Raw genomic sequence first — 26,516 nt, forward strand, 5'->3', positions numbered from 1 at the left:
AACTTCTGTTTTAAATCATTGATAGTGACCAACCTGTGGCTTGTGGGCCAGAAGTGGCCCCTCTGAACATTTGTACGAGTCTAGGTAAGTCCATGCTGTATATTTTCAGTTTTTTCTGAATTGGTTTATGGCATAAATCAAGAAATGTTCAATTAAGAAAATGTATTTTCATAAAGGTTGTTTTAAACCATGTGTTGGAAGAAACAGTTTGTGATATTTTCTCAGGAATTGCTTTTCCCATTTGTTCCATGGTTTATTGTAGTGATTATGTACACATCATTTAAAAGTTTGAAAATGTAGAAGTTATTAAATGTTTTTTTATGGGGAGAGGAGAACTGACTCCGGTTTGGATAGCAAGCATTTATTACCCAAAACGTAGAAAGAAACAATTGCACAAATAAGTCAATATTTATTTTTTCAATGTATCTTTCTTTTCATTATTAAACAAATGTCCTGCTTTACTGTGATAATTCTTCAGGATCTGTATGAGTTGCCGGAAGTTCCAACATTTTCAGGTAGATGCCATATTGTCTGGAACTCAGGTAAACGCCAAAGATAGCTTGGAGAATTAAGACAAAGCTCATTTTCTTCAGAACTGGCTGACAGACTTTTAACCAGAATTGTAAAATATTTCCCTTTTCTGGCATTGGAGCTGTATTATACCTAGAATATAAAACAAGTTTAAAGCAAATAGATATCTATGTATTACATAAGCTGAAATTAAGATGAATAAATATTGATGTTGAGTATAGAAGAGAAGGGTCTTCCTAAACTTATATAGGGCCTCAATGCCTCCTTGTCAAGGTGTTGTAGAAATAGGGTTTGTCACCATTCAAGTGAACTATTGATCTCAGCCTTGTCAACGAAAGGTCCAATGATCGCGTAGAGTATATCACAAGTATTCTGATATTTTATTGATGTAAAAGTTATGCCATTTTAATGATTTAAAAAGCAAGATAATATCACATTTAACTGATCATCACCAGTGTGAACTCTATATAAAAAAAATTCTGAGGTTCAATTTATAATTACCTCTTGGGATTTTTCAGTTAATAATGGAAATAAATGGTGAATCACTTATTATTGTGATTATTGAACGCCATCCGGCATGCAGGGCGCTATATAAATCCAAGTTGTTGTTATTGTATTGTCATTCATGTTATTAATTAATAAAGAGGCAAGTAGGGAGAATATATTTGTTCTTCCTCTTCTCCATTCCCCCTCCTCCCCATGTTGATTTATAACTGTTAGAGCTGCCAAAACGTGTACTCAACAAACCAAGTAGTAGTCACCATTTGAAACAGAAGAAATAACATTGCACTTCGTGATTCAGAGCAATAGAAAATAACTGGATGGCTAGCATACTCACCGTACTGCAAGGCCAGCATTGATGGGCACAGCCAAAGCAATGGGATAAAGGCCTCCAGCAAGAGAAGCTACTAATCCTCCTCTAACTAGAACACAAGTGGGGCAGTCCAAGTCACCTGATAAAACAGATATAATCAGATTTCTATTAGAATTTTTATTTCAAAGCATAAGTGAATCAATTTAAACATTTTAATCATCCTCTTTCCAACTGCGATCTCTTCATTCTGTTTGAGTGCAATAATAGCAATAACAACTTACATTTATATAGAACCCTTCAGGTGGGGTAGCGTCTCAGAATAGCATAAGGGTAGCATCACAACTAGGGACAAGTGTAATGAGCCAAATAACTGGAGAAAATTAAATGTTACACTTTCCAATGAAGGGCCATGGATGGTGGGAGAAGGGGAAATAACAAAAGTGGTAAATTTGACATTAAGGCTCTGTAGAATAATGAAGCAGATATATACTGTATCAAGGAAAATTAAGCTTGATAGGACTGCTGGTTCATTTAGTTAATCTTTGATTTTAAAAAATCATGTAGGGTGCCTGCTTAAAAGTACGATAGACTTTAAAAATCATCTTAAATCTACATTAGCAGATGACTGGGGATAAAATGAGTGTCAGTTTTTTTATGGCTACCACACAACATGATGGTTTCAATGAAGCATTCTCCAGTAACGCCTAATCTATCTCCCATGCAATGCTTCATCCACAAAATATACAGTCAATTCACTTTACAGTATATTCTGTGAAGCACCTTGAAACGTCTCAAAGAAGTGATAATGCGCTATATCAAATTATTATTATTATGTTGTGTAGGCCAATTTTAAAAAAATATTTCCCACTCTGTCTAGATGGCATTTATTCACACAAATTACATTGCCACATGCCAATCCAACTCTCTAATCTACCTTTGTATTTGATCAGCCTGTTCTCCATTTATACTTCCCCTCCAATTTGATATTATCATTTCTGTCCTCAAGTTTAAATTGTATCTGACCTCACCATATTTTGTTTTGCTCATTGTCAATTCTCAGTTATTTCAATAGGATACAACAATGAAGAACTCTTGGTCTTCTAAACTTATGTCAAAATATCACAGTGTAAATTTAGAAAGTGTGATGGATAGAAAGCAAGAAATGAAATACTTAGGACAAACCACATGTGAAGAATAATGAAATTATTACCAAAGGTATATTTTATTTTGGCCTCCATTTCTTTCAATCTTTATCCTAATTTTGCTGACTCATACTAAAGTCAGTTCACTGTTATACTAATAGCTTTTCTGAAATCTTCTAAACATTTACCTGGACTGAGTGTTGTGGAGAGTCCACACCATACTTATTTTCTAGGAATAGTGATTGAACCTCTGGAATTCCAATCACTCCGCTTCACCCCCTCCTTAGCCTCCTTCGAGTCCCGCCTCAAGACCCTCCTCTTCGACCATGCCATCAGCCACCTCCCCCTCCCGTCCCTTCTCCCCCCTGACCCCAGCTCGGGTCTGAAATGCTGTACACTGTCCAGCACCTTGGGACATCCTCCCGACGTGAAAGGCGCTATACAAATGTAATCTTGTTGTTGTTGAAAGAATAATCTCTGGACTGATTTCTCCCTTGAGCAGAGCAGCACTGAAGCCATATGTGGTGAAAGAAAAAAGATTAAATGGATATTTAAATGGTGTATATTTCACCCAGAAAATATACAGTCAATTATCTTTACAGTATATACTGTGACATCTTGAAGATGTGATAATGTGCTATATCAAATGCATATCTTATATTAACATGAAGTTTATGTCGAATAAAGCTTATAAGTATGAGTAAGACTAACTACAACCCCAAAATAAAAATTACAAGTGTGAGATGAAATATTCTTTATATTGAAAATAACTGCCATTTTTTACTACAACAAGTTGCATTTATACAGCACTCTTCACGCAGGACAGTGTTTTGGAGTGCTAGGACTTGGTAGATATGGTTACATTTTCTGCTAGCAAAATGTATTACAATGTGTACAAAAATATCTTCTACTGACCTGAAATCATAGGTTTTATCATAGCAGCATTGTAAAGTGCTACAGTTGATAGCAATGGAAGAACTGCCATAGGCAAACTCGAAGCAAAACGAGCCTGTGAGATATTGAGTATTCTTCGAAAGAAACTGTTCGCTATTAAACCAGCAAATGCTGAATTTATCCCAAGGTAGACTGATCCATAAGTAATAATGTTTCTGTGGAAGAAAATGGAAAAATAATGAGGCTCTACTTTGAGTATAGTACTGTGTGGTGTAAAGAAAGATGACATACTATATGTGACTAGCAGACAAAAGGTTTACAATTCTTCAACTTTCATTATAGCAATTTAAATGAAATAAGAGTGCTATATATGAACAATTGCGATTTTTGCTTCATACTACAAAAGCTATTCCCACATTTAGGAATATTTAAAAGAGTAAATACTTCACCTTCCAAATACCATGAAATTCAAAATTCATTTTGTAATCAGTCAATCCTCAAATATATTTTGATTTATGTGCACATTTATAATAGAATGTAGCCTCAGTGCATTATTTTATCACTGTATCTAAAATGGTGTCCTTGTTAACAACCTCTTCCCAGTTGGATACTTTCTCTTCTGCAACAAATGCTTTTTTCAGTCTTTCCTTATGCAAAAGAATCCATACAAACTAACAATCTTAATAGGTCAAACTCAAGAAATCCTGGATTAAAACATTGTGTAAAATGTTCAAATCAATTTAATGTGGCTTACTGTCATTGCTTTGTCTCTGGGTGTGCTACTTTGACTAGTCTCTATCCTCACAATTTTTGGGGTAGTTGTCTGACACATACGGACACCCATCACCATGTTTAAGATCCAAACCAAGCTGAGATGTCCATGCATCCGACCTACTCATAGGAGTTTCATAGATAGATTGTTAGAATGGAAAATGCACTCTTTCCCTGGAGGAAAGCATCCTGCTTATCTAATTCTGGAAAGTATGAGGCGCAGTTTGGCAAGAGCCAAGGCTTGGGGATTTCAAGAGTCTGTGTTGGGGTACTGCTGGAATCTAACCAGCCAAAACCACATAGCTTGCCATTAATATCACCCTATCATTATGGCTTTGGCTTGCAGGGTTACAAATATGAACTGACAGTGACAGCTTGATGTATGCCCCCCCTCCCCCACTCGGCTTCAAATCCCCAACTGTCCAGCACCTTGGGACGTCCTCCCGATGTGAAAGGCGTTATACAAATGTAATTTGATATTGTATTATTTTTATGTATTTCAGCACATTGAACATGCAACCACGATTTTGAAAGAATATGAATCAGATAAATACCTCTCGCCTTCTGGAAGCTGTTCCATCCGTTTCATAAGCATTCCGATTAAATCATCTTTGGCAATCGAAGGTTCGGAATTTTTTTTGTCGTTTGGTGGCAAACTATCCTCCATTCTCAATCTCTAGTAACAATTTCAAATGTTAAAAATCAGACAATGCAAAGTACCATGCAATATTAAAATAGTGTCAATCTGTTAAACAAGAAATACCCAAATTACTATTTGATTCTATAAATTTTGATATAGTAGATTATTTCATTTTAGTAAGGGAGATACTTGAGGGTGTCACCTTCTACAACGGAGGGAAATCAAGGAAATGTAAATAGTCCAGAACCAATAGAATAGGTGGAGCAAGACTAGGCCATCTGACTTTGGCCAAAACTGCATTGGGGGAAACCTGATTCCCAATTTGGCCATTTCCCCCTTAACCACATACGAACCAAGTAGCAGTTATTAAACCTATTACACTTTAACTCTGACACATTTTTCCTTTATTCCCCATGCCTCTCCATCTCCCTCCTCAGGTAGGTCAGAACCAATGGAACTCAGCTAAAGCGATCAAAACAAAAGAAAGCTGGAAATAAATAAAGCATTGATGTTCAAACAGCAACTGCCATCACCAATTTAAAAACAATAATCAATTGGCAGATCGCTTTTCTGGGGATAATAAACCTTAAAAAAATTTCGTCACTCAATCCACGACTGTTTGTGGGACACTGCTGTGCGCAACTGGCTGCTGTGTTTCACCCACAAATATACAGTCAATTCACTTAACAGTATATTCCGTGAAGCGCTTTGAGATGTCTAGAAGATGTGAAAAGCACTATATCAAATGCAAGGATTATTATATTATAAAAGGTAGTACTGGTTAATAACTTGTAACTTGCCCAGTGCTGCCTTTTTCAAACAATAGGAATAGCACATATAGGTGAACAATTTTCAAATCAGGTTTTCCAGATATTATATTGTGTTTTTCGCGAAATCTAGTCGGCTGATCCAATGACCTCCCAATACAGCAGCAAGACTAGGAATCTTGGAAGCAAGTCTAACCAGCTTCCAGAATGAAAATTGGGAGCTCTTCGCCCCGCTCCTCTGAGCCAGTTTTTATTTTCCCTCTACCCCATATCCATCCCACAGTCCCTTTGCCTCACTTCCTCTCTTGCCTCCTTCAAGGCAGGTCTCAAGACCCTCCTCTTCGATCGTGCCTACAGTCGCCCTCCCACCTCTCTGCCTTCCCTCACCCCTACCCCATCCTGCCCCTGTGCTCGGGTCCTGACTCCTGCCTGTCCAGCGCCTTGGAACGTCCCCCGACGTGAAAAGCGCTCTATAAATGTAATTATGTTGTTCCCATAGTGCCTCTCTCTCTCTCTTTCAACCAAGATGCCAGATTTCCTTGTTTCTTGTATGGAAAGGGTAACTCCGAGACACTTAGGTATCTGGCTAAGAATCAAGCAGTGGCTTGAAGCAGAGAAACAAACCAGGGCAGGCAGCAGGCTGGGACTCTGAAGTGCCAATGAGGAGGAGCAGAGCCTGGATCTGGTGAAAAAGGCGAGCTCAGACTGGGAGAGCTGGACAGGTTCTGAACCCGAAAGGGCTGGGGCTCGGTCACAACTTTTCATAGCTTGTCCTGATTTGCATTTTGTGTGTGAATCTAATTGCATTTCGTCTTCAGCATATGGGAAACACTGAAATTCATTTGAAAACCATCCGTCTCTCATGTGCAACAAGTCACCACATCGAAAAACAGTGAATGCCAGTTGCAATTTTTGGCAGCCATAGTCAATCTCCCAGTCCATTCCAATATCCACACGAATCTTGAACGCATCTCACTGAGGTACCACCCGAAAATTTTAAATCATTTTGAGGTCCAACATTTGTACTGGTTCCTTCCTTAAACCCTTTGCATCCCCTTATCCTACCTATGCTGACGCAGTGGTATGTGCCACACGGTTATTTGACTCTTTTTTTAAAAAAAAAATAAAAACAAAAAGAACATTCACTCTTCGGGCAGCCGATGAGAAGGAAAACTAAAACCTTCGAGTTGGTGCAAATCAAAGGAGCCCCAGTTACAATGGCATGTGACCTTGAGTTGAACGCAAACCTCGGTGGCGCGCCTGGAACGACCAGCGGGAGATGTACGAACACCTTCTGTTGCCTCGATTGGAAACAGAGAGAGAGAGAGAGAGAGAAATCACGATGTCTGTACGTTTCCAAAGCCCCGACGTACACAATCACTTAACGAGCGCCCACTTCGCAGCTCAGCCACTACTCCGTGGGCGCAGACATGTTGGGCACGTGACCAGGCTTAGAGCACGTGACCGTTCACTGACTTCCCCTTGCACCCGGTGAGGGCGGAAGCCCCGCCCCCGACCGCTGACTCCCAGCTCCGATTGGTCCTCCGGGCGGCCGCGGAGTGGGCGGGTCCCGCTTGGCCGTCACGTCAATCAGCCCCGCGGCGCGAGCGTTTTCCGTTACTAGGGCGCGAGCGGCGCTCAGGGAGGAGCGGAGCCGCAGCGGAGCCGCAGCTGCACTGCACAAAACAAGGGAGCGAAGAGGAGCGGCGTGAGCCCCGGCCCTGCTCTGCCCGGCGTGTTATCAGTCATTTGCTGTGTGCAGTCCCCCCCCCCATCCATCCATCCCACCACCTCACCCAAACAAACAACCTGGTTAAACGGACCCGGTAGGCGTCGCACTGCCTGGCTTCGTGTTACCGGCGCTTGTGTGCTGGCGGTTTCCGCGCGGGGTCCAGGCCTGCTTTATTATCGGCGCCGTCTGCGGCGGACAACGTGTTTGTGTTTTCATTTCAAATAAAAGCCCCTTTTTTTTTATTTATTTATTGACTCTTTTTCCCAGACGGGCATCGGGAGGGAGCGGTTATTGCCAGCGCGGCTGAGGGGGTTTTACGTCTGTCTCTGACCCACTGACTTGACAGTCGCCGCATTGGTTGGTGTTCGCCTGAAATCTTTTTTGTTTTTCTGCCCCATTTGACACGTGTAACTAAACTAAACAACTCGCGCCGGGGACCAGGTGACCCCCATCCCTTAACCACCTTTCTCCGGGTGTTCGTCACGACGAGAGAAACGACGCGGGTTTTTAATTTCAAATAAAAAAAGAGACAAATCCTCCACTTAAAAACCCTCCACCGACATTTACCCGTATGTGTGTGTGTGTGTGTGAAAAAAAAATATCTCTCTCTTTAGTACTGAGGTTTCCAAACTAACCCGCTCGTTGGAGAAAGAAAGAGAAGGGGAGAAAGAAAGAAGAGAGAGAGAGAGAGAGAGAGAGAGAAAAGATCAGTTGGTGTGATATGAAGGAGGAAGATGCTGCAGGTTGAGCGCTGCGGGAAGGTTGGGTGGACCCACAGAAGGTGCTGTCAACTCGACGAGTTTTTTTGCTGCTGCTACACCGCTCTCGCCCCCGTCTCTCGGCGTTTCACTTGTGGCCGCAGATCTTTTTTTTAAGTCGCCAAAACGACATCCACCCGTCGCGACGAATGTCTGTCCGACGGCCTCGGGAGTGACCGCGTTTCTTTTAGAATTTAAGATAATTACTTTTTTTCTCTCTCTCTCTCTCTCTCTCTCTCGAAAATTAGATGTGTTAAGTCGGAACTGGTTGGTGTTTCTCACGGTGTAACAACAAGTAAACGCTTTGGAGGTAACTTCGTTTAAAACCAAAAAGCACACGATTGGAAAGCTCACACCGGGGTGTGTGCGGGGGGTTTTTTTTTCCTGGACTGCATTGGTCTGCGAGAGGAGATTTTAATTATTGACAGAGGTTCGGGGCCGCAGCTTCATGGGAGTGAGAAGAGAAAACGAGCGGTGTCTGGTGCCAGGATCTCAACAGCTGGAGAAGATCGGGGCTACTAAGCGTCACACATTGCACTTGGAGAAAAGAGACATGCCAGTGAAAAAACAAGGTCAGGTCGTTTTTCAAAATCCCAGAAAGTGCTTGTGTATCTTCTTGCTAACTTTTATAAAGACAGGTTGTTTTGAAGTGCGTTGATTATCAACTTTGTCATGGTTTCTGTTTTAACTTCAGTGAGTGCAGTAATTTTGTTCACAGGTCGGTTGTGCCCCCTTTTCATAACTACAAGGATTATTATTATTATTACCCCTTTAAACAGACGAGCAGCTTAAATGTTGCTTCTGCCTATGTTTGCGAACCAGTTATGGTAGTTCATATATAGTGATAAACAGTACAGTGACTGAGTTCGACGTTTGCTTCAACGAATAGTTTTTTTCCCCTCAATCTGAGTAGAATTCTATCATCGTCGATGGTGTTCAATAAATCTTAGTATAAAAGGAAACTCATGCAAGGATTAAGTTAGTCTGCTTTAGTGAGAAAGTTTGAGCGTCGATTTTCCCTTGCATATGGCCTGTTTAATGTTGCACACCTCACAGTACAAGGTAAGGATGGATCTTGTAAGTTTGGGAGAGGAAACACTCCTGTATCATGTCGGTATTGGATAATGTGTGTATGTGCGCGCATTGTGTACTTGTTCTATCTTATGGTATACAATCTCTGTCAGGGGAAGCTCCAACACCAGAAAATCAAACCGTTCACAAAACCTCACCTGGCGCGGATAAGTGAAATACCTGATCTGCGGTTGCCAAGCAAATGTTAGTGCTACACATATGGGCCTTCTTGACTTCTAGTTTGTTGAGCAGTTGAAGGGCCCTATTGGATTGACTGATTTCCATGCAAATAAAAATAACAATTTGTTGCAACAACTTGCACTTATATAGCGCCCTCCATGCTGGGTAGTGTCTCAGAGCTTAACAGTGGTGGAGACTGATTCCTGTCTGTGGGAGTGCGGTGGTGGCCATAACAACAACAACAACAAGATTCCATTTATAAAGCGCCTTTCACGTCAGGAGGACGTCCCAAGGCGCTGCACAGTTGGGTCATGACCCGAGCAGGGGGGAGATAAGCATGGTCCAACAGGAAAGTTTTCAGGCGGGACTTGAGAGAGGGGGCAAGGCAGAGGGATTGAGGGAGAGTGTTCCACAGTTCTGGGGCGTAGTGGCTGAAAGCACAACCTCTGATGGTGGGGCAGAGGGTGCGAGGGACTAGCAGGAGGCTGGTGCCAGTCGAGCGGAGGTGGTGGATTGGGGAGTGAAGAGGTCAGAGAGGCAGGGAGGTTCCAGGGAGTGAATGGTTTTGAACATGAGTGAGCATCTTGAAGTCGATTCTTACGGTGATGGGGAGCCAGTGCAGCCTGGCCAGAACTGGTGAGATGTGGGTACAGAATTTGGTCTGGGTCAGTATGCGGGCAGCAGAGTTTTGAATGAATGTTATTAAAACACATTACTGTCAGAAGTAATCATGTTTTCAATTAATTAAAGCGCCAATTTCCACATGGGTTTTTAATTTTCATGTTTCTGTAAATTTAGATCATCTCCATTTTTTAAATGTACACAGGTGATTGCAATAATTGCATTTAATGGTTATTTTCCCTAAGGTGAAGAATACAATTCATATCATTCACTGACCGTGTGTGTTGCACAGGTATCAATACACACAATTTTGTTGAGCAATCGGTGAAATTAAGCACTCCACACTCAATTTATAATAAATAATGTTGCATTTGATTTGTGTATTTTTTTGCCAGAAGTTTGGAATAATTTGTTGAGCTTCCATCTCATTCCATATACTGAGAATTCACTGAACACATACTTGTGTTTATATAGTGCTTTTCATGTTGAATAATATCTAGAAACACTTCGGAGAGACATTACCAGGCACTGAGCGGGGAAGGTTGGTAGGTAATGATAAGCACAGTCATTTTTAGGTTACTTGAAGATAGATAAACAAGATGAGACAGAGCTGTTGAGGGAGGGAGTTCCAAAGTGTGGGTGCATTGTGGCTCAAGACTCAACAACAATGTGCATTTATATAGTGCCCCTCACACATGGTAGTTCCCAGAGAGCCTAAAGGCTCGGCTGCTGACGTAAATTTGTATGAAAAGAAATGGCCAAAGAACACCTAGCCCCTTCTAAGTTGAAAAATATGTCCTAGTAAAATTTGGACCTCTACAAAAAATATGGATCAACAATAGGATGGGTGCTTCTTGTATCTTACAATCACTGCCTTCAAGAAACCCTCACCCCTTTTCCAATCTCCTCTGCCCCAGAGAGCCATCATTTTTTTTTTGGTCAGCCCAGTGTCTGACACATGCAGAAACCCATCACCATGCTTAAGAGTATCCGAAAAAAGATGAGATTTCCATGCTTGGATATCTCAAAGATAAACTGTTGGAATAGAATAAGCACTCTCTCCCTGGAACACCCTACCTGTTAGGACTTTGAATTGTGGGGTTAACAGGAGCTGAGTGGGATTATTCCCAGCTCCCAGTGACTGGTTTGTCCTTTCTAGTCTTGCTGATGAGCCAGACTAGCCGTGCACGCTGTCATCAGCAGTGACCTGGAATACTGCGGACCCGCCTGGCACACTGAGACCGCCACAGAGGGCTGGCTCGAATCCAACATTCTGTTGCTAGACATATCGCCTTGGAGCCAGTTCAATAATACAGTATTGAACAGATAATCAGTATTATAGCATGATTGGTATATATACTACCCAATTCCAATTCTTCTATAAATGGCTAATCATTAAAATATTTAATCAATTACTCTATGTTCAAGATTTCATAAACTTATACAGAATACAATGTTTACATAAACAATAATAAGGGATAATACTCTTCCAAATGTTTTAAAAATAATGTGGTCATGATATCCACGACTGTTTGTGGGACGCTGCTGTGCGCAATTGGCAGTCTTGTTTCACCCACAAAATATACTGTAAATTATAGTGAAGCTCTTCCCAGGATATACTATAAATTGTAGTGACTGTATTTTGTGGGCGAAACATGGCAGCCAATTGCGCACCGCAATACCTCACAAACAGCCATGGAGTGAGTGACCAATTGAGGTATCTCTTAAGGGAAGAATTAAGTTTGTGTCTAATTTGAATAAGATTTTATATATGGGTACAAACTGAAGGTTTTAAACTTGGGAGATCCGTAATATTCACAATTGTTTGTGGGACACTGCTGTATGCCATTTCAGCTCCAAGGAAATCCCTCTTCTCTCCCCTAATCACTAGTTGATGGTTCAACATCTGACAAGCGTGGGTTGGAGCCCTGACGAGGTAGATGGTAGGTACAAGGAACTCCCTGCGAGCTTCCTGGTGGGCAACGCATCTCAGCATGAAATGGGTGAGAGCATTGCCACTGCGTTCCTATCCGCAGCTCGGTCACACATCCTTTCCCATTGAGCGATGGTTCCACCAATTGGAGGTGTGGAGTTTAAGCAGCAGCTGCTTACCTCTCTACAGGCCAATCGAGGTGGATTCCAAGCGCTGGATGTACAAATGTGTGTTCACGAACTCGGACCAGGTAACCCCTTTCAGCAGCTGTTGATCCAAATGTCAAAGACTCCTTTGCACACAGGTCTTGTATACCTGGACAGTGTCCACGCTGAAGTTGGTGTTCACCATGAACCCAAGGCTCCGATAAAAGTCAACACGTTGGACTGATGCCTCTTGTAAAACACTCCACCTTAGACCCTTCCAATATATCCCACCATTTAGTCCATTCTTCAGGATAGTTGGTGGAGTATGCATGAGATCCACAGGCAAGACCGCCATCAACCATCATCAGCAAGAGCAGTTCTGTTCTATGAGAAAAGCAAATTCATCACCTGGTTAGGTTCCAATGTTTATGGGTCTATTAAAGCACTGGATGTAACATGCATTGCTACTAAAAATAAAGCTTTGGTACATATCTAATTTTGTACTGATTTAATCAGTATACAAACACTGCTCCTGTATATTTTGCTCTCCCAAGGTCATAATGGCTTTCTTATCACATGATTTTTCTTGCATCCAACAATGCGAAGCAAAGTGTTTCAATAATACTCTGTGCCATAGATCAGTGGGATAAATGCCCGGCATTTGGGGTGTAACATTCTCTGGATTGTACACTCTGTACTGAATACTGTAGAAAGTATATGACCAGGGCAAGATCGTACAATCTGTTCTGGTACTGTACTTGACTAAAAAAATTGGCTGGCGCATTTCGTCCACAAAGTATACGATTAATTCACTTTACAGGATATTCTGTGAAGTACGTTGAGATGTATCAAAGACTTGATAAAGCACTGTATCAAATGCAAGGATTATTATTAATAGGGATTTTTGCTAAGCAAAATAACAATGTTGCAAATGAGCATGAGAAACTACACTACATTGTGAAACAACATTTTGTGTGAAAAACATTTAAACAAAATATATTTTCAATAAACAGTCAATTTCAATAATATAGTATTGAACAGATAATCGGGGTATTACAGCATGATTTGTATATATATTGCCCAATTCAATTCTCCTATAAATGGCTAATCATTTCAAAATATTTAACCAATTTTTGTTCAAGATTTCACAAACTTATACACAATACAATGTTGAAGAAACATTTTTTGCCCCATTAATAGTCGAGAGAATTGTGCTAAACTGCAAATGATAGTTCTAAATATTAAATAAGTGCCAATTGGTGGATTTGCATTTGGTGTTTTATTAATATCATAATATCAAAAAGCTACAATTACAGATCAGAGACACTTTTCCAAAATAATTACAATTTACGTTGCAGAAGTATAAGTGAATGTGAAGTGTAACTGCGCAGAGTGCGTTTCAAATTCAAACATGGATGTATAGTTGACTGCTTTTTCTTTGACTATGTCTGTGATAAGATTGGAAACTTGCTGTGTGAGGAATTACACTGCCCCAATATGGTTTACTAAAAATACACATTTATGGTTAGTATTCAAGCGTTGAAGGTAAAGATTCTCATTTACATGAACAGCTCTTGAACCTTTTAATTTGAAATAAGTTGCAACAACGTTTGCACATGCAGCTCTGGTGCATTTTCTGTTTCAAATATTGAGGAAAGGCTACAAATAGCAGTTACTGCAGCTGTAAATAGAGACTGTTCAAAGTGGAGTATATTGACTTGTATTCTTACATTTTTAATTTTTTTTTACAAAATGACTAGTGAGGCTGTAACTTTGTGTCACGACATAACACATGTAATATCAACCATTCTCACCACACTTTGTAGTGATGTATATCTATGGAAGAGTTGGAAAGTGTTGTTTATGCATTGAATGATATGCTCTGGATCGTTCCACTAAAGTTAAGGATCAGGACTTGCAATCACAGTTAAGATCTGATCTTCTACTGGATAAACATAATCTGGAAAGAAATACAGGAGGCTTTGGGACTGTACTTGTGTTTTTCTTAAAAAACGTCAGCATGGACTGAAAAATTATTTCCTTAAGTTGCTTTGAATTATGTATGGGTGGATTGAATTTTATAAATCATTGTTTTCCAATTTAGTTTAGGTTTATAATTAGATTTTTTTTTTGAGTAGCCAATACTACAAATACTCACATTTGGATTTTTCTTTGGCTACCAGAATGGACATTTCAGCAGTTTTGTTGTACCCTTCTCCAGCCTATTGGTGTACTGCTTCATCGCCTGCTGAGATCAGGGGCAGTGATTCATGTCAAGATCTTTAACAATAATATTATTACTTTTTGTATTTATTGATATTTTAAATACTCATTTTGTACTTTGTTTTCAACTTTTTTAATAGGTGTGTTTGTTTCAGCTTCATATGTTCTGATATGTTGTGATGATGTGTGAATGAAAATTGTGTGTGTATGGGATGTGGGGAGAAATAGTGTGATCTATAGAGAGAATGAGTCAGTAGTAGAAAGAATGTTCATTTATGTTTCTCTGAGTTGTGAGTGGAATACCATTTTTACTTTGTGTTCATACCTGTACTGGGTTTTGTCTGTGAGGCCAATGGGAAAAACACTGCTCCAGTGGATGCAGTGGTGAGAGATGATGCTGTTGTTTGAAAACACCACTTGCTTTCTGTCTTCAGTTCCATGCATGATACCTTGGTGAGCTCCTAACTATAGGCATAGAGCTATGCCTATTTGATTTCAAGCAGTTTTTATATTGTTTACGACACTTAAGACCTTAAGACCTTTACAGGTTTAATAACACATGTGCCGGCATGTGATGTCATCATAAATGATGTTGCTCGTCTCACTATTGTACTCAGTAATCTTGTATGTAAAATTTGCAGCTGGTGAATTGTGAATCTTGCCAGCAAAGTCTGATAAAAGGTCACCAGGTAACAGGCTGGCAATTTCCCATTGGCTTTTGTTTTGTTTGGACTTAAAAGTTTCTTGCAGAAATTGCTGCAGTTACTTGCCAGTCCTCTTCTACTGGTCTGAGCCTGAATAATATGGAGGCACTATTATGCCCAAGTTAAAAGGTATACAACATGCACAGTACAGGCATTTTATTATGATTTTAATGTATTAAACAGTTTTTTTTTAACTTTTTAGATACCCAACGAGCTTTATTGCTTCTTCAGGATTACTGCTCAAAACTAAAGAAGCCAGAAGAAACTCAACTTAAAACAGCAATTGAAAGGGTGATACGTATCTTCAAAAGTGGACTGTTTCAAGCTTTGCTAGGTATGTTACAGAAATTATTAAGAATTATGTTTGTGTTTTATTGTGTGTGTACCTGTCTTGTACCTGTCTTGTATGATACAGAAGACATCTGGAATCATTTTAAAAGTTTCCTACTTTGTAGAGTTGTAGTTATTTCTTCCATGTTTTATTTGTTGAAGCAATTGATTGGACTATTTTCTGTAGCAAAGATGGTGTTTTTTGAGTATGACTGTACTTATGCTGGAACAATATAAAGCCGGTAACTTTGAACCAATGTTTTATATTTACATTTCAGTATTTTGGTTACTGTTGAGTTTGCTTCATTACTGTTAGTCTAGATAATGATTGTTAGTAACAAGGATAAAAATAGAAATATAGAATAAACTACTACATGATAAATTGATATTTTAAATGTGTGAAAAACTATTTTGTTTTTAACTTTTTAAATAGACTCTCATGTCTCAGTTTCATAACTTCACTTTGGAATATGTTATGATGGTGTGTGATTGAAAGTTATGTGTTTGGGCTAGAAAATACTGTTAACTGGACAGAGGATTGAAGAGGGAAATGAGAGAAAATGTTACTAATAAATGGGTGTCAGCTGCATATTTAATTTTGCTGAAACGGTTTGGCCATCTTCTGACCTCTTAATGTGAATCAGTGTTTCTCTTGCAGTGAGTCAGGCTATCCTCATATCCTAGTATTTGGAAATTAGTCTATCCTGTTGAGTGACAATAAACACGTTTTAGAGCTCAATGAGGTTGGATGGCCTATCCCCTAGCATAGCTTTACAGAATTTCTCATTGTGAGCAGTAGAGAATAAACATAGAAGGGGGGTGGGTATTGGAATCATGAGTAAGAAGCAAGAGTTATTACTATTGTCCATTATCTTTTTCACATCAATTACATTCAAGAATTGATAGTCTGCATTTTGTTTCTGAGCCACACAGAGGCACGAACAATAAATGAGCTATAACAAAAGGCTTCATTTGAGCCTTGCATTCAAATAGTAAGAATATTTTTGACCTAGAAGGTAATGTCTATTTACTACTGTATATGGAAGTATTTCATTGTGAGCTTGAAGTGTATATATTCAAGAATTAACATTGAGCTCAATTCATAGCTTTAAATCTGCAAAGGAACTACTTTTGTTTTGGTTAGCCGGGTGCCTGAAAAATGAGGAAACCCATCACCATGTTTAGGATTATCCAAATCAGATTGTAAGTTCTACATTTGCATGTCACCTATACATGGAAATTTTCCTGCGACTGGAATGGAATGTGCATCTTCTCCCCGGAGGGACGCATCTTGCTTACCTAGTTCCAGAGAGTATTAAAAGCAAGTTGACAAAAGCCAAGGTTTTGGCAAGGTTTACTGGAGTTTGACCACTAAAATCTTGCCATTGAGAGCACTGCTGCTTGTCCACAAGAACTACACTACTCCTTAGGACTTTGGCTTGCAGGGTTAATAGATGAGGGGTGGAAAAAATCCCTTCTCGTGATCTGAATTACTCAAAGTAGTTGCTGTATATTTTAGGTGATAGTAGTCCAGTGTACTCAGTGGTTAGAGCACTCACCTCGAAAACGAGAGGACCTGGGCAGGATGAAACATTGAGCAAGTTTCCTTACTCCTCACACCTTTGATTACTAAGCAGTAAATAGGAGCCCGATTGTTAGTCGATTGGCAGATAGATTGCTTTTCTGGGGATGATAATCCCTTTAAAAATAAATAATAATAATTTGATCACTCAATCCACGACTGTTTGTGGGACAATGCTATATGCAATTGGCTGCCGCTTTTTGCCCACAAAATATACAGTCAATTCACTTTACAGTATATTCTGTAAAGCACTTGGAGACGTCTTGAAGACGTGATAAAGTGCTATAAAACTCAAAAGGATTATTATATTACTATTATTATAAATGAAACCTAGTTCTGCTAACCAGGTTGGCTTGTTTGTCATCAGCAGTTCCTCGGAGTTTTGCACATCCGTCTGCCGTAGGAACCAGACCACTGAGACCATCACAGGAAGTTGATTTGATTCTGACTTTCCGTTGCCATGCATGTTTCTTGTTTACTAACAATCCTATGTCTATTGGTTTGTCATCTGCTTTGGACATTGCAGCTTGTCTATATTTTCCCTGAATATAACATGATAATAATTCTTGCATTTGATATAGCGCCTTACCATCTCATCGAGATGTTTCAAAACACTTCACATGAATTACTCAAAGTATTGTCTGTGTATTTTGTAGGTGGCAAGTTAAATGAAACCTAGTTTGTTGGAGATCCAAGCTGCTATTTCAATCATATCCTAATGTCACTGTCACAGAACCTGGACTATATAGCCTGGGGTTAGTATAACTGCTAACAAGTGTTAGCCTGTCTCAGCTGGTAGCGCTCTTGGTTCTGAGTCAGAAGGTTGTAGGTTCAAGCCGGATGTTGCTACTTGGACCCATGTAATCTATGCTGACACTTCAATGCAGTGCTGGTGTGCTGCATTGTCAGAGGTGCTGCCCTTTGGATGGGAAGTTAAACTGAGGAGCTTTCTCCCTGTCTAGGCGGATATTAAAAAGCTTCCGTGGCACTGTTCAAAAAGAGTATGGAGTTTCTCCTGGCGTCCTAGTCAACAATCCCTCAAATAAAATTGGTCACTCATTCGAAGCCTGTTTGTTGAATGCTTGCTGTGCTCAAATTGGTTTCTGCGTTTGCTCACGTAATACAGTAAATCAATTTAAATTATATCCTGTGAAGTGCTTTGAGACATCTTGACGACGTGATAATTAAATGCAAGTATTATTATTAGCATTCTCTTACTATTTACTAAAATGCACCATGCCAGCTAAAAATAGCACTGATGCTAGTTTACATATATGTTTACATTCTAAGAGATGGAGTTCGAAGTTGTGCAATACTGTCTCTTAATTTAAAAGGAAGCTCAGATCAGCCTTTCAGTCACACATAATCTTATATCCTGTATAATATGGCAGGATCCATATGATTGATGCTGAAACGTTATTGACTAATGCAGTGCAACTTGTATCAATATAGAATTGTTTTTCTGAAAATAATAATAATCATAATCCTTGCATTTGATATTGTGCCTTATTTGGGATAGATTACCCCCAAAAAGCAATCCGCCAATTGACTAACAACCGGGTTCCTACTTACTGCAAGGTAAACAGCCACGTGGAGCAAGGAAAATTGCCTAAGGTTTTGCCCGGCCTGGGAATTGAACCCGGGTCCTCTTGCTTGTGAGGCGAGCAAACTAATCACTACACTACGGGACTCCAAATTGTGTAAATGTATCATGGTTACAAATGTCATTCAAATATTGGATTGATATTATCGTTTAACCATATTCTCACCATAAATTGTTAATAACATTGCACAAAAGAATGGCATATAGTAATTTTTGGGCCTAGCAATTGTTAAATGGTGAAATTTAGTCTGACTTTGGTCATCCTGAGGGCTTTCCTCTTCCACCTCTGCTTAAAGAGGCTGAGCCTTTAGTCTCCTGCCACCTCTGCTCAAGCTCCATGTTGGAATTTGTAGAATCTAAGGTGATACTCCAATGTAGTGCATGGGGTTGTAAGAAAATAATACGGGACGGCCCCGTACACAAAGTTAACGGAACTCTTATGCCAATGTTCATCCAATCATGGTGCGGACATTAGATCACCCGGTCGAAATCATGCTGGGTTCACGTGAACACCTCATGGGGTGTACGTGCCTCAGCACACATGCACATTGTCCTTAAGACCCCTGTTATCTGATCTAATTGTCTAAGATAGAGGATTGATCAGTTTAGGGCTGTATCTGGTGCTCATTATTTTGTGGTGTGGGAACATTAGTACATTCCTTTTAAGTGACTGGTTATTTCTTATCAGTATCCTGGGATGGTACCAAGGTCCTCTAGTTTAAGCAACTTGCTCATTAATTGCTATTCTTGAGGGTTGCCTTTTGTTGCTTGGCAGGCCCTGTCAGAATCTAGCAACTTATTGCTCAGTCGAGATCCTGTGTCGACTGGTACCTTGGACCGTTACCTCTGTGGGCTTGTTGTCATTTACTGATAAGAGGTGACCCCCGCCCCTGTCTGTTATTCTTTCAAAAACAGAGAAATCCAGATGAGTCCTATCCCATGACTATCAGTCCAGTTGCCTCCCACACTTAACTTAAAAGTTAACCCATTCACAACATCTATTATGATTCTAGCAGTATACAAAAAGTGTATATTCTAACAGGGTGTATTGCATTGCCAGAGGTGCTGACCTTCAGATGAGACTTTAAAGCTGAGGTCCTATCTGCCTGTTCACATGGACTTGAGCATTTTAAGCTCTCCAAGATGCTATCCTGTGTGAAGTGCGCTGCAAGAATGCAAGTTTTTGTTGTTAAAGAATGCAAAGCACTAATCAAAGAGAAAGGAGTTTCTCACGGGGCCACTGGCCAACAATCCCCAAATAAAATGGGTCAATCCTCATGGCTGTTGTGAGACATTTCTGTGCTCAATTTGGCTCCTGCATTTGCCTACAAATATACACTCTACTTCAGAGTAAAAACAAATCCTATGAAGTGCTTTGGGAAATCCATGAAAGGCAGAATACCAAATGCAAGGATTATTAATACAATAAAATACACTGTACTGTATTTACTTCATTTTCCAATTGGCTTCCTTCAATGCTCTAAATTTTTATGGCTCCTTGGCTGGTCATAATTTTTATTTTTGTTGCTATTAAGCATAGCTAATATGTCAAAAAAAGTATTTATATTTAAATGGCAATATGTAGATTTTATGATTTTGATGGGGGTGGATTATCACAAAAATAGAATTCAACACAAATTTACATTTATATAGTGCCTTCCATGTCATAGCGTAATTCATAATGTTGTCCTATGAAGTATTGGGTGTTTCTATGGTTGCCTTTAATGGATGATGATAACTCATTACTCACAGTAATATTTAAGTTTGTCTCAGTTGGTAGCACTTTCACTTCTGGCTGGTGGATTTGAGCCCCACACTGGGACTTAAGCTCAAGGCCAGGCAACAACAAAAACTTGCATTTATATGGCGCCCTTCACGCGGGGCATCGTACTGGAGCGCATCCTGGAGACAGGCGCTCCAGTGCAGTATGGGGCAATTTCTGCAATGCTGAGGCTGCCATCCTTGGATCAGACATTAAAACAAGGTCTCTTCTGATGTTCTTCATTCAGAAAGTTTCATTCAAATTAAAGGGAGATTTTCTTTTGGTGTCCTGGACAACAATCTTCCAGATGAATTGGTCATTCACCTCATTGCTTTTTGTAGGAAACTGCTGTGTAAAAAATGGCTGCTCCATTTGCCTACAGTCCAGTTACTAGACTTGAAAGTAATCACTGTGAAGCACTCAAGTGGTTTGATATGAACTTTCTTACTCTGATCTTCCTTACTGTCAACTTAAACTTGATTAGCTTTATTTAGTATATCAAGTGAAAAGCAGCATTTACTGCAACTGTTTATAAGGGATGTCAGCTTGCCCGATCTAAAATACCCGATTAATTACAGTTGATTGAATTTAACAATAGATTTTATGGCTGGTTAATCTTGTAGTAAGGTTACAAAACTACGCTGCCTAAAGGAATTTCAAAAGGCTACTTTGAATAAACTGATAACTGATATCTGTTGTGTTCTTTAGCTACTTTTTGTGTTTATGAATTGGATCAACAACAACAATATTACATTTGTATAGCGCCTTTTGCGTCGGGAGGATGTCCCAAGGTGCTGGACAGTGTGCAGCATTTCAGACCCGAGCTGGGGTCAGGGGGGTAGAAGGGAGGGGAGGGGAAGGGGGGTGAACAACGGCATGGTTGAAGAGGAGGGTTTTGAGGCGGGACTTGAAGGAGGCTAAGGAGGGGGTGAGGCGGAGTGATTGGGGGATGGTTTTCCAGAGGTTGGGGGTAGAATGGCTGAAGGATCAGCTCGAATTGCACGACTTTGTAAGCAAATCGTTTCACTTTTTATTGGTAGATGTGTAGCAGAATTGGGAGACTAAAATTCTATTTTTAAATTATTGTTTATCAGATTCCAACATTGTATCTAGGTGATGATGGCCAGCTATATAACAGTTGCTTTAATAATTAGGGAACTGGTATTATTCAGCTTGCTTTTTTGTGTGAGATGCAGTGCAGATATGTTATTTCAATGCAGTAGGTTGGGATGCAGTCATAATGAACAATATTCTTTAGAATTTTAAGTTGCACCTTTTGCAGTTGCTATTTTTACTCTGATTCACCACAAAACATCCATTATAATTGGGGTTGAGTAAACTATATCATGCTAGAATTCAGCTCCTGAGACCTTCTGGAGGAGTGGGTAAGAGCAGCTGGTCCAACCTTTTGGCTGCTGCGGGATGGATTCCCTCTTAGAGAAAGCTCTGGAGGCCGCATAAGCAATATTTTGTGTTTCCCTTCCAGAAACATAATATTTACACAGCACCCTTTTCATGTTGGAAGGACATCTTGACACAGTTGACTAGGCACCTGAACTGAGGGTGGGAGCCAGATGAGGTGGGCTGGGGAGGGGAAACAATGACCAAAAGTGTGGTCAAAGAGTTGGGTCTTGACGTGATCCAAAGAATTCATCCACAACAGCTGCTATATTTGAAAAGATTGATTAAAATAGGAGAATATAATGCGATATTAAAATTTCAGGTCTAGATATAATCACATTGATAGAATGCACTTTCCCTCCACATGTACCATTTCAGTAAGGTGTACTTTACACAGCTGCAGAGTTGCCTTTAGTCCTGCAAATCGCATAATGGTTTTCAGCTTACAGTCATTTATATAAAAGGAAAATCTGACTTTGAAGTCAATGTACGTTCGTATTGCCTGAAAGTGTGTGTATGTATATAATATGTGATTTTCAAAACCTTGATATTCTTTGAGTAGGAAGAGAGTCTTCAAAATTTGGTTGCAATCACAGGATCCTGTAAGAATTGGTGCTTCTGAAATCCCGGGATTGCCACCCTTACCCTCAAGTGCCCAGTATTCGTATGTTACCGTTCAGATTGAATATTCACTGACTATTTGCTAACAGTGGGCTTCACGGCTCACCCAATCAGTTTGTACGTTCTGTGCTCCTTTCAGGGGAGTTTTGAACAGAGAACTTTTTTGATTTTTGATGATTTTCCTGGTCAGGCCAGCTTTCAGCTCGGAGAATTCTTTGAGTTCAAGCACCATCATTCTTTCTGTGCAAGCCATAATATTTTAATATTTTATACTTGGTCTTAAAATTGCACATTTATTTAATCTTTAAGTTATGCATAGGGGTGGGAAAAAACCCTGCCTATCCCAAATCCTGGCAATAATCCAAGCAGGCTGGCTGGTCTATCATCACTATCCCAGTCCCACTATCGACCCACCTGGTGAAGGAACCGGAATATGCCAAAACCACAATTGAAAATTGACTTGATTCTGACATTCCATTCATTACCAACCATGCATTTTGGAGCTAGTTCACTGTAAGGGGATGTCATCTACCACCCCACCTTCACTCCCCTTGCCCCCTTTCCCCACCCCTTACTCCCCTCGCCCTCCCTCCCCCCACCACTTATTTCCCTTGTCCTCCCCTTCACAGAGAAGAATAGTTACTACTTGGACATTTGCGATTTAACAAGTGCAGGTTTAAGCCTCACTAACCTGTTGGCGTGCAGGATATTGGAGAATTACTCTTGTAGCCTTATGAACATTAGTTATTTTGAGAGATGAAAGGGTTAACACTTCTGAAGTACACACCAAGGCAACATTATCACACCTTTATTCCAGTTTATCCATGCAGCTACTACACCAAAGACTGCATTACTGAAAGATCAAAGTCAGCAACTTTATAACAAAAGTAAATATAAAATATGATTTATTTCATAGCATTAATGCCAAAGGGAGCAAGGAGTCACTGTATGAAGGTGAAAAACAAAAACATAGTTTAGAAGAAATAGTCTGCTGATTTTTATCTTCAGTCTGATAACTTGCTTGATCTTAATCCTTCATGTACAATCTCTTTGGGATATGTGTCACAATGTGAACATTTTTCCAAACTAGACCCAGAAGGTCAGAAGCCTTTGCATATGTAGATACTTTGGAAATTAGGATATTAAGGGATATGGAAAAAAAATTGGGGGATGGAATTAAAAGACTCTCAGGGCTTAATGTCTATTCATCTTCCTGTGTTCCTTTTGCTAACATATGAAAAAGTTTTTTAAAAAAAGGAAATTTATCACATACAAGTTCAGATTGCCTGTGTCAATCTCTGCAATTGTAGGCAAATGCTGCAGCCCAATTGTGTAGAGCAATATCCCACAAACAGCATTGAAACAAACAATCAATTTTATGTTCTGTGGGTCACAACAAAATTAAAATCATGAATTAATCTAATTTTTTTTGCATCTATTCAAAATAAAGCAATATTTTTAAATAGAATAGAGGACACAACTTTTTATGAACCAAGTTTGATACCCTTGATTTTATTATTACTCAGCTTTAGAAGGTGCTCTGTGATGGTCTCTTATATAAAATCAAGGCGCAAATTGATAGTGCCCCATTAATATGCAGTTACTAGAGACCACAAGGGATTGACACACACTAGAGGATAATGCGATAAGAATGTAATAGATAATTTAACACTCTCAGATTGTAAGTGATCGATTAAGTTTTTAGACATTTGTCATACATGACTGCTCTATTTAAATGAAATTCATCATTCGTTTTTTTTTAAATTTTAACATATTGTAGAGTCACACTAAATGATTAGTATATTGCATTTTGTGTGAACTGAAGAATATCATTACCTTATGGGACAACTTTTTTTTAATAACCTTTTTTTAATACTTATGTTTTAGATCTTCAAGCGATCTTGCACAGCTTTCCTTCATTGAATTTGTTATTGCAATAGCTTTTTCTATTTTTAACAACCTTGGTGATATTCTATTCTGTGGGAATATTTAATGTCAGGGTGAGCTATGGTGTAATTCCAGCTTTTGAATAATTTAAATTATTTCATGATAGCAATTTTAAAAAATCCTTTAAAAAAAAAAAGGCAATGTATTGAGGGATAGCACATTTAGGAATAGGAGAACTAATTAAACACAAACCGTGTCCACCTTCTTAGAGGGAACAACGATATAAATGGCATTAATACTTGTAGTGCATTCGTCATAAGAATGTTTGCATTTTCAAAACTGTCCCAATTTTGCATGACTAAAGTGTTGGTTATACAATAATAACGTAAGCTAATTAAATCAAATCTTTGTAAAAAATGTGTGTACAGTACCTATTATTGAAATTTAATTTTGTTGAATTAGGTACATGTTATATATCCATACTCTCATAACCTATGAAATTTAAATTGAATTTTCATTGAATTTCCAGGATATTTTTAGTCACTGAATTCATGTTTGAAAATGTTAATACAACATTTCATCTTTTCATCACTTTTGTCTCATATACACTTCTGAATTAAAACAAGACTGATAATAATAATTCTTGCATTTGATATAGTGTTTTATCATGTCTTTGAGATGTCTCAGCATTTCACAGAATATACTGTAAAGTAAATTGACTATATTTTGTGGGCAAAACACGGCAGCCAATTGCGCACAGCAGTGCCGCACTGTCACGGTCACCTTATTTAACTATATGCTCTACCTCTTTTATTAAGGTTATTAATGTAGATATTTTGTATATGTTGAGATTTCGTGCAAAGTAAGATACTTTCACTTTAAGCACATTCATGGTAAAGGGACAAAAATATAATTTAAAGCGGTAAGGATGGCCTTGGCAACATGAAGTCTGTGACCTGGGTGAGTTACTGAACCAAAAAGGTGAGCAGGATCACGTAGGTCCTGGAGGGGGAACCTACTGATACATTGAAAGAAGAGGAGATTGAAAATGGAGTGGAAAAGTATTAATGCGATACATTGGAAAGGGGAGGAGTTAGGACAACATAAAAAAGGGGGGTTCACTGAACTCGCAGTTGCTCTTCGCCTTGTGTATCCTCAAGGAGGTACATGCCTGACCTGAGAGCCTTGCCTCCAGGTCAAGGTTATTTCTTCTTTGTTAACTAACTTTGGGTAAAGCAGCTGGTGTCATAGTTTAGTGTCAGGGTATTTTCTATTCCTTAATGTTGCGACAGTTATCATGTTCTGGGCAGTGTAAATTAGACATAGGGTTTAAGGACCAATAAAAACACTGTTGAGTTTTCTATACAGTGCTTCTCGAGAGATCAAGAAGGGAGGGACGAAACACAAGCTGGTTATTGCTGAAGTCAGCTGTCTGGTAGTGCGAAGGATGCTGATGAATGCATCCCTTTGTTGCCCACTAAAGCATTGGGATTACCTGTCGACGTGTGTATATTCTCATTAGTGGAGTTTCACTCAGAGAAGGAATTTGCACGATACAGAAAAGAATGATACAGAGGCCACCAAGTACAGTGGATGCTTTGCTATAACGTAGGTATACAATTAGGGAATCATCGCACCACAAATAGTCGTGGAATGAGTGACCAACATTTTTTTAAGGGATTATTACCCCCAGAAAAGTGATCCACCAATCGACTAACAACCGAGTTCCTACTTATAGCTAGGTAAACAGGTGTGTGGAGTAAGGAAACTTGTCCAGTGTTTTGCCCTGCCCAGGAATCGAATCCAGGTCCTCTCACTTCTCTGCCTCCACCCTCAACTCCAGGACTACTGGTGTCCTGACCAATTGCCTGTTCGACATCAAGTCCTGGACGAGGGACAACTTTCTCCAACTGCACGTCAGCAAAATCGAGGCCCTCCTGATTGGCTCGCGTCAGCGCCGCTGAACCTCGGGCCTCATCAGCCTCCACAGCTGCATCCTCAATCTCACTAAGCCATTCAGGAACACGGGTGTCTAGTTGGACCCTGAATTGTCCTTTCTCCGCAACATTGCTAGACTCCGCCACTGCCTCACCCCTCAGGCTGCCGAAACCCTTATCCAAGCATTCGTCACATCAAGGCTCGATTATGGAAACCCCCTCCTCATCGGCCTTCCCAACTCTTCCCTTCACAAGCTGCAGATCATCCAAAATTCTGCAGCTCGTGTACTCTTGCGTACCAGGCTCCATGACCCCATCACTCCCACGCTCGCCCGACTTCACTAGCTCCCCATCCCTCAGAGGATCAAATTCAAGATCCCCATCCTCACTTTCAAGGCCATCCATCCCCTCCTTCCTCTTTGACCTGCTGACTCTCTTACCAACCTGCCAGCTCCCTCCGTTCAGC

At 39.8% G+C, this 26,516-nt stretch overlaps 2 protein-coding genes across 12 annotated transcripts in view; one reads left to right on the top strand and one right to left on the bottom strand.

Annotated features, from left to right (window-relative positions):
• Positions 1-394: 394 nt before the first annotated feature.
• On the bottom strand, positions 395-7,044 carry tmem126a (transmembrane protein 126A). 4 transcript variants are annotated; one of them, NM_001292617.1, is given in 5 exon segments: positions 395-663; positions 1,370-1,484; positions 3,403-3,596; positions 4,707-4,826; positions 6,933-7,005. In NM_001292617.1, coding segments are annotated over 4 exon segments (627 nt in total). In that variant the 5' UTR covers positions 4,820-4,826; positions 6,933-7,005; the 3' UTR covers positions 395-458.
• A 140-nt stretch (positions 7,045-7,184) lies between these two features.
• Positions 7,185-26,516, top strand: part of dlg2 (discs, large homolog 2 (Drosophila)) — a 430,051-nt gene continuing 410,719 nt past the window's right edge. For 7 of the 8 annotated variants that reach the window (XM_042334110.1, XM_042334111.1, XM_042334112.1 and 4 more), the window contains exons 1-3: positions 7,836-8,072; positions 8,298-8,621; positions 15,130-15,261. In XM_042334110.1, coding sequence (XP_042190044.1) covers positions 8,498-8,621; positions 15,130-15,261 — 256 coding nt within the window. In that variant the 5' untranslated portion in view covers positions 7,836-8,072; positions 8,298-8,497. Of the gene's footprint in view, positions 7,386-7,558; positions 7,649-7,835; positions 8,073-8,297; positions 8,622-15,129; positions 15,262-26,516 lie in introns of those variants that run through there. The other variant, XM_042334109.1, reaches the window with a different exon arrangement.

This window comes from Callorhinchus milii, unplaced genomic scaffold, assembly GCF_018977255.1.
Source record: "Callorhinchus milii isolate IMCB2004 unplaced genomic scaffold, IMCB_Cmil_1.0 Scaffold4, whole genome shotgun sequence".
Lineage (NCBI taxonomy): Eukaryota > Metazoa > Chordata > Chondrichthyes > Chimaeriformes > Callorhinchidae > Callorhinchus > Callorhinchus milii.

Bases quoted from the DNA above. Each gene is read 5' to 3' on its own strand.
- tmem126a (XM_042333822.1), bottom strand. From the start codon at position 4,819: ATGGAGGATAGTTTGCCACCAAACGACAAAAAAAATTCCGAACCTTCG. The intron at 1,485-3,402 runs GTCAGTAGAAGA...CTGTTTTATCAG, and splicing joins GATAAAACCTATGATTTCAG to GTGACTTGGACTGCCCCACT. The intron at 664-1,369 runs GTGAGTATGCTA...TTTATATTCTAG, and splicing joins AATGCTGGCCTTGCAGTACG to GTATAATACAGCTCCAATGC.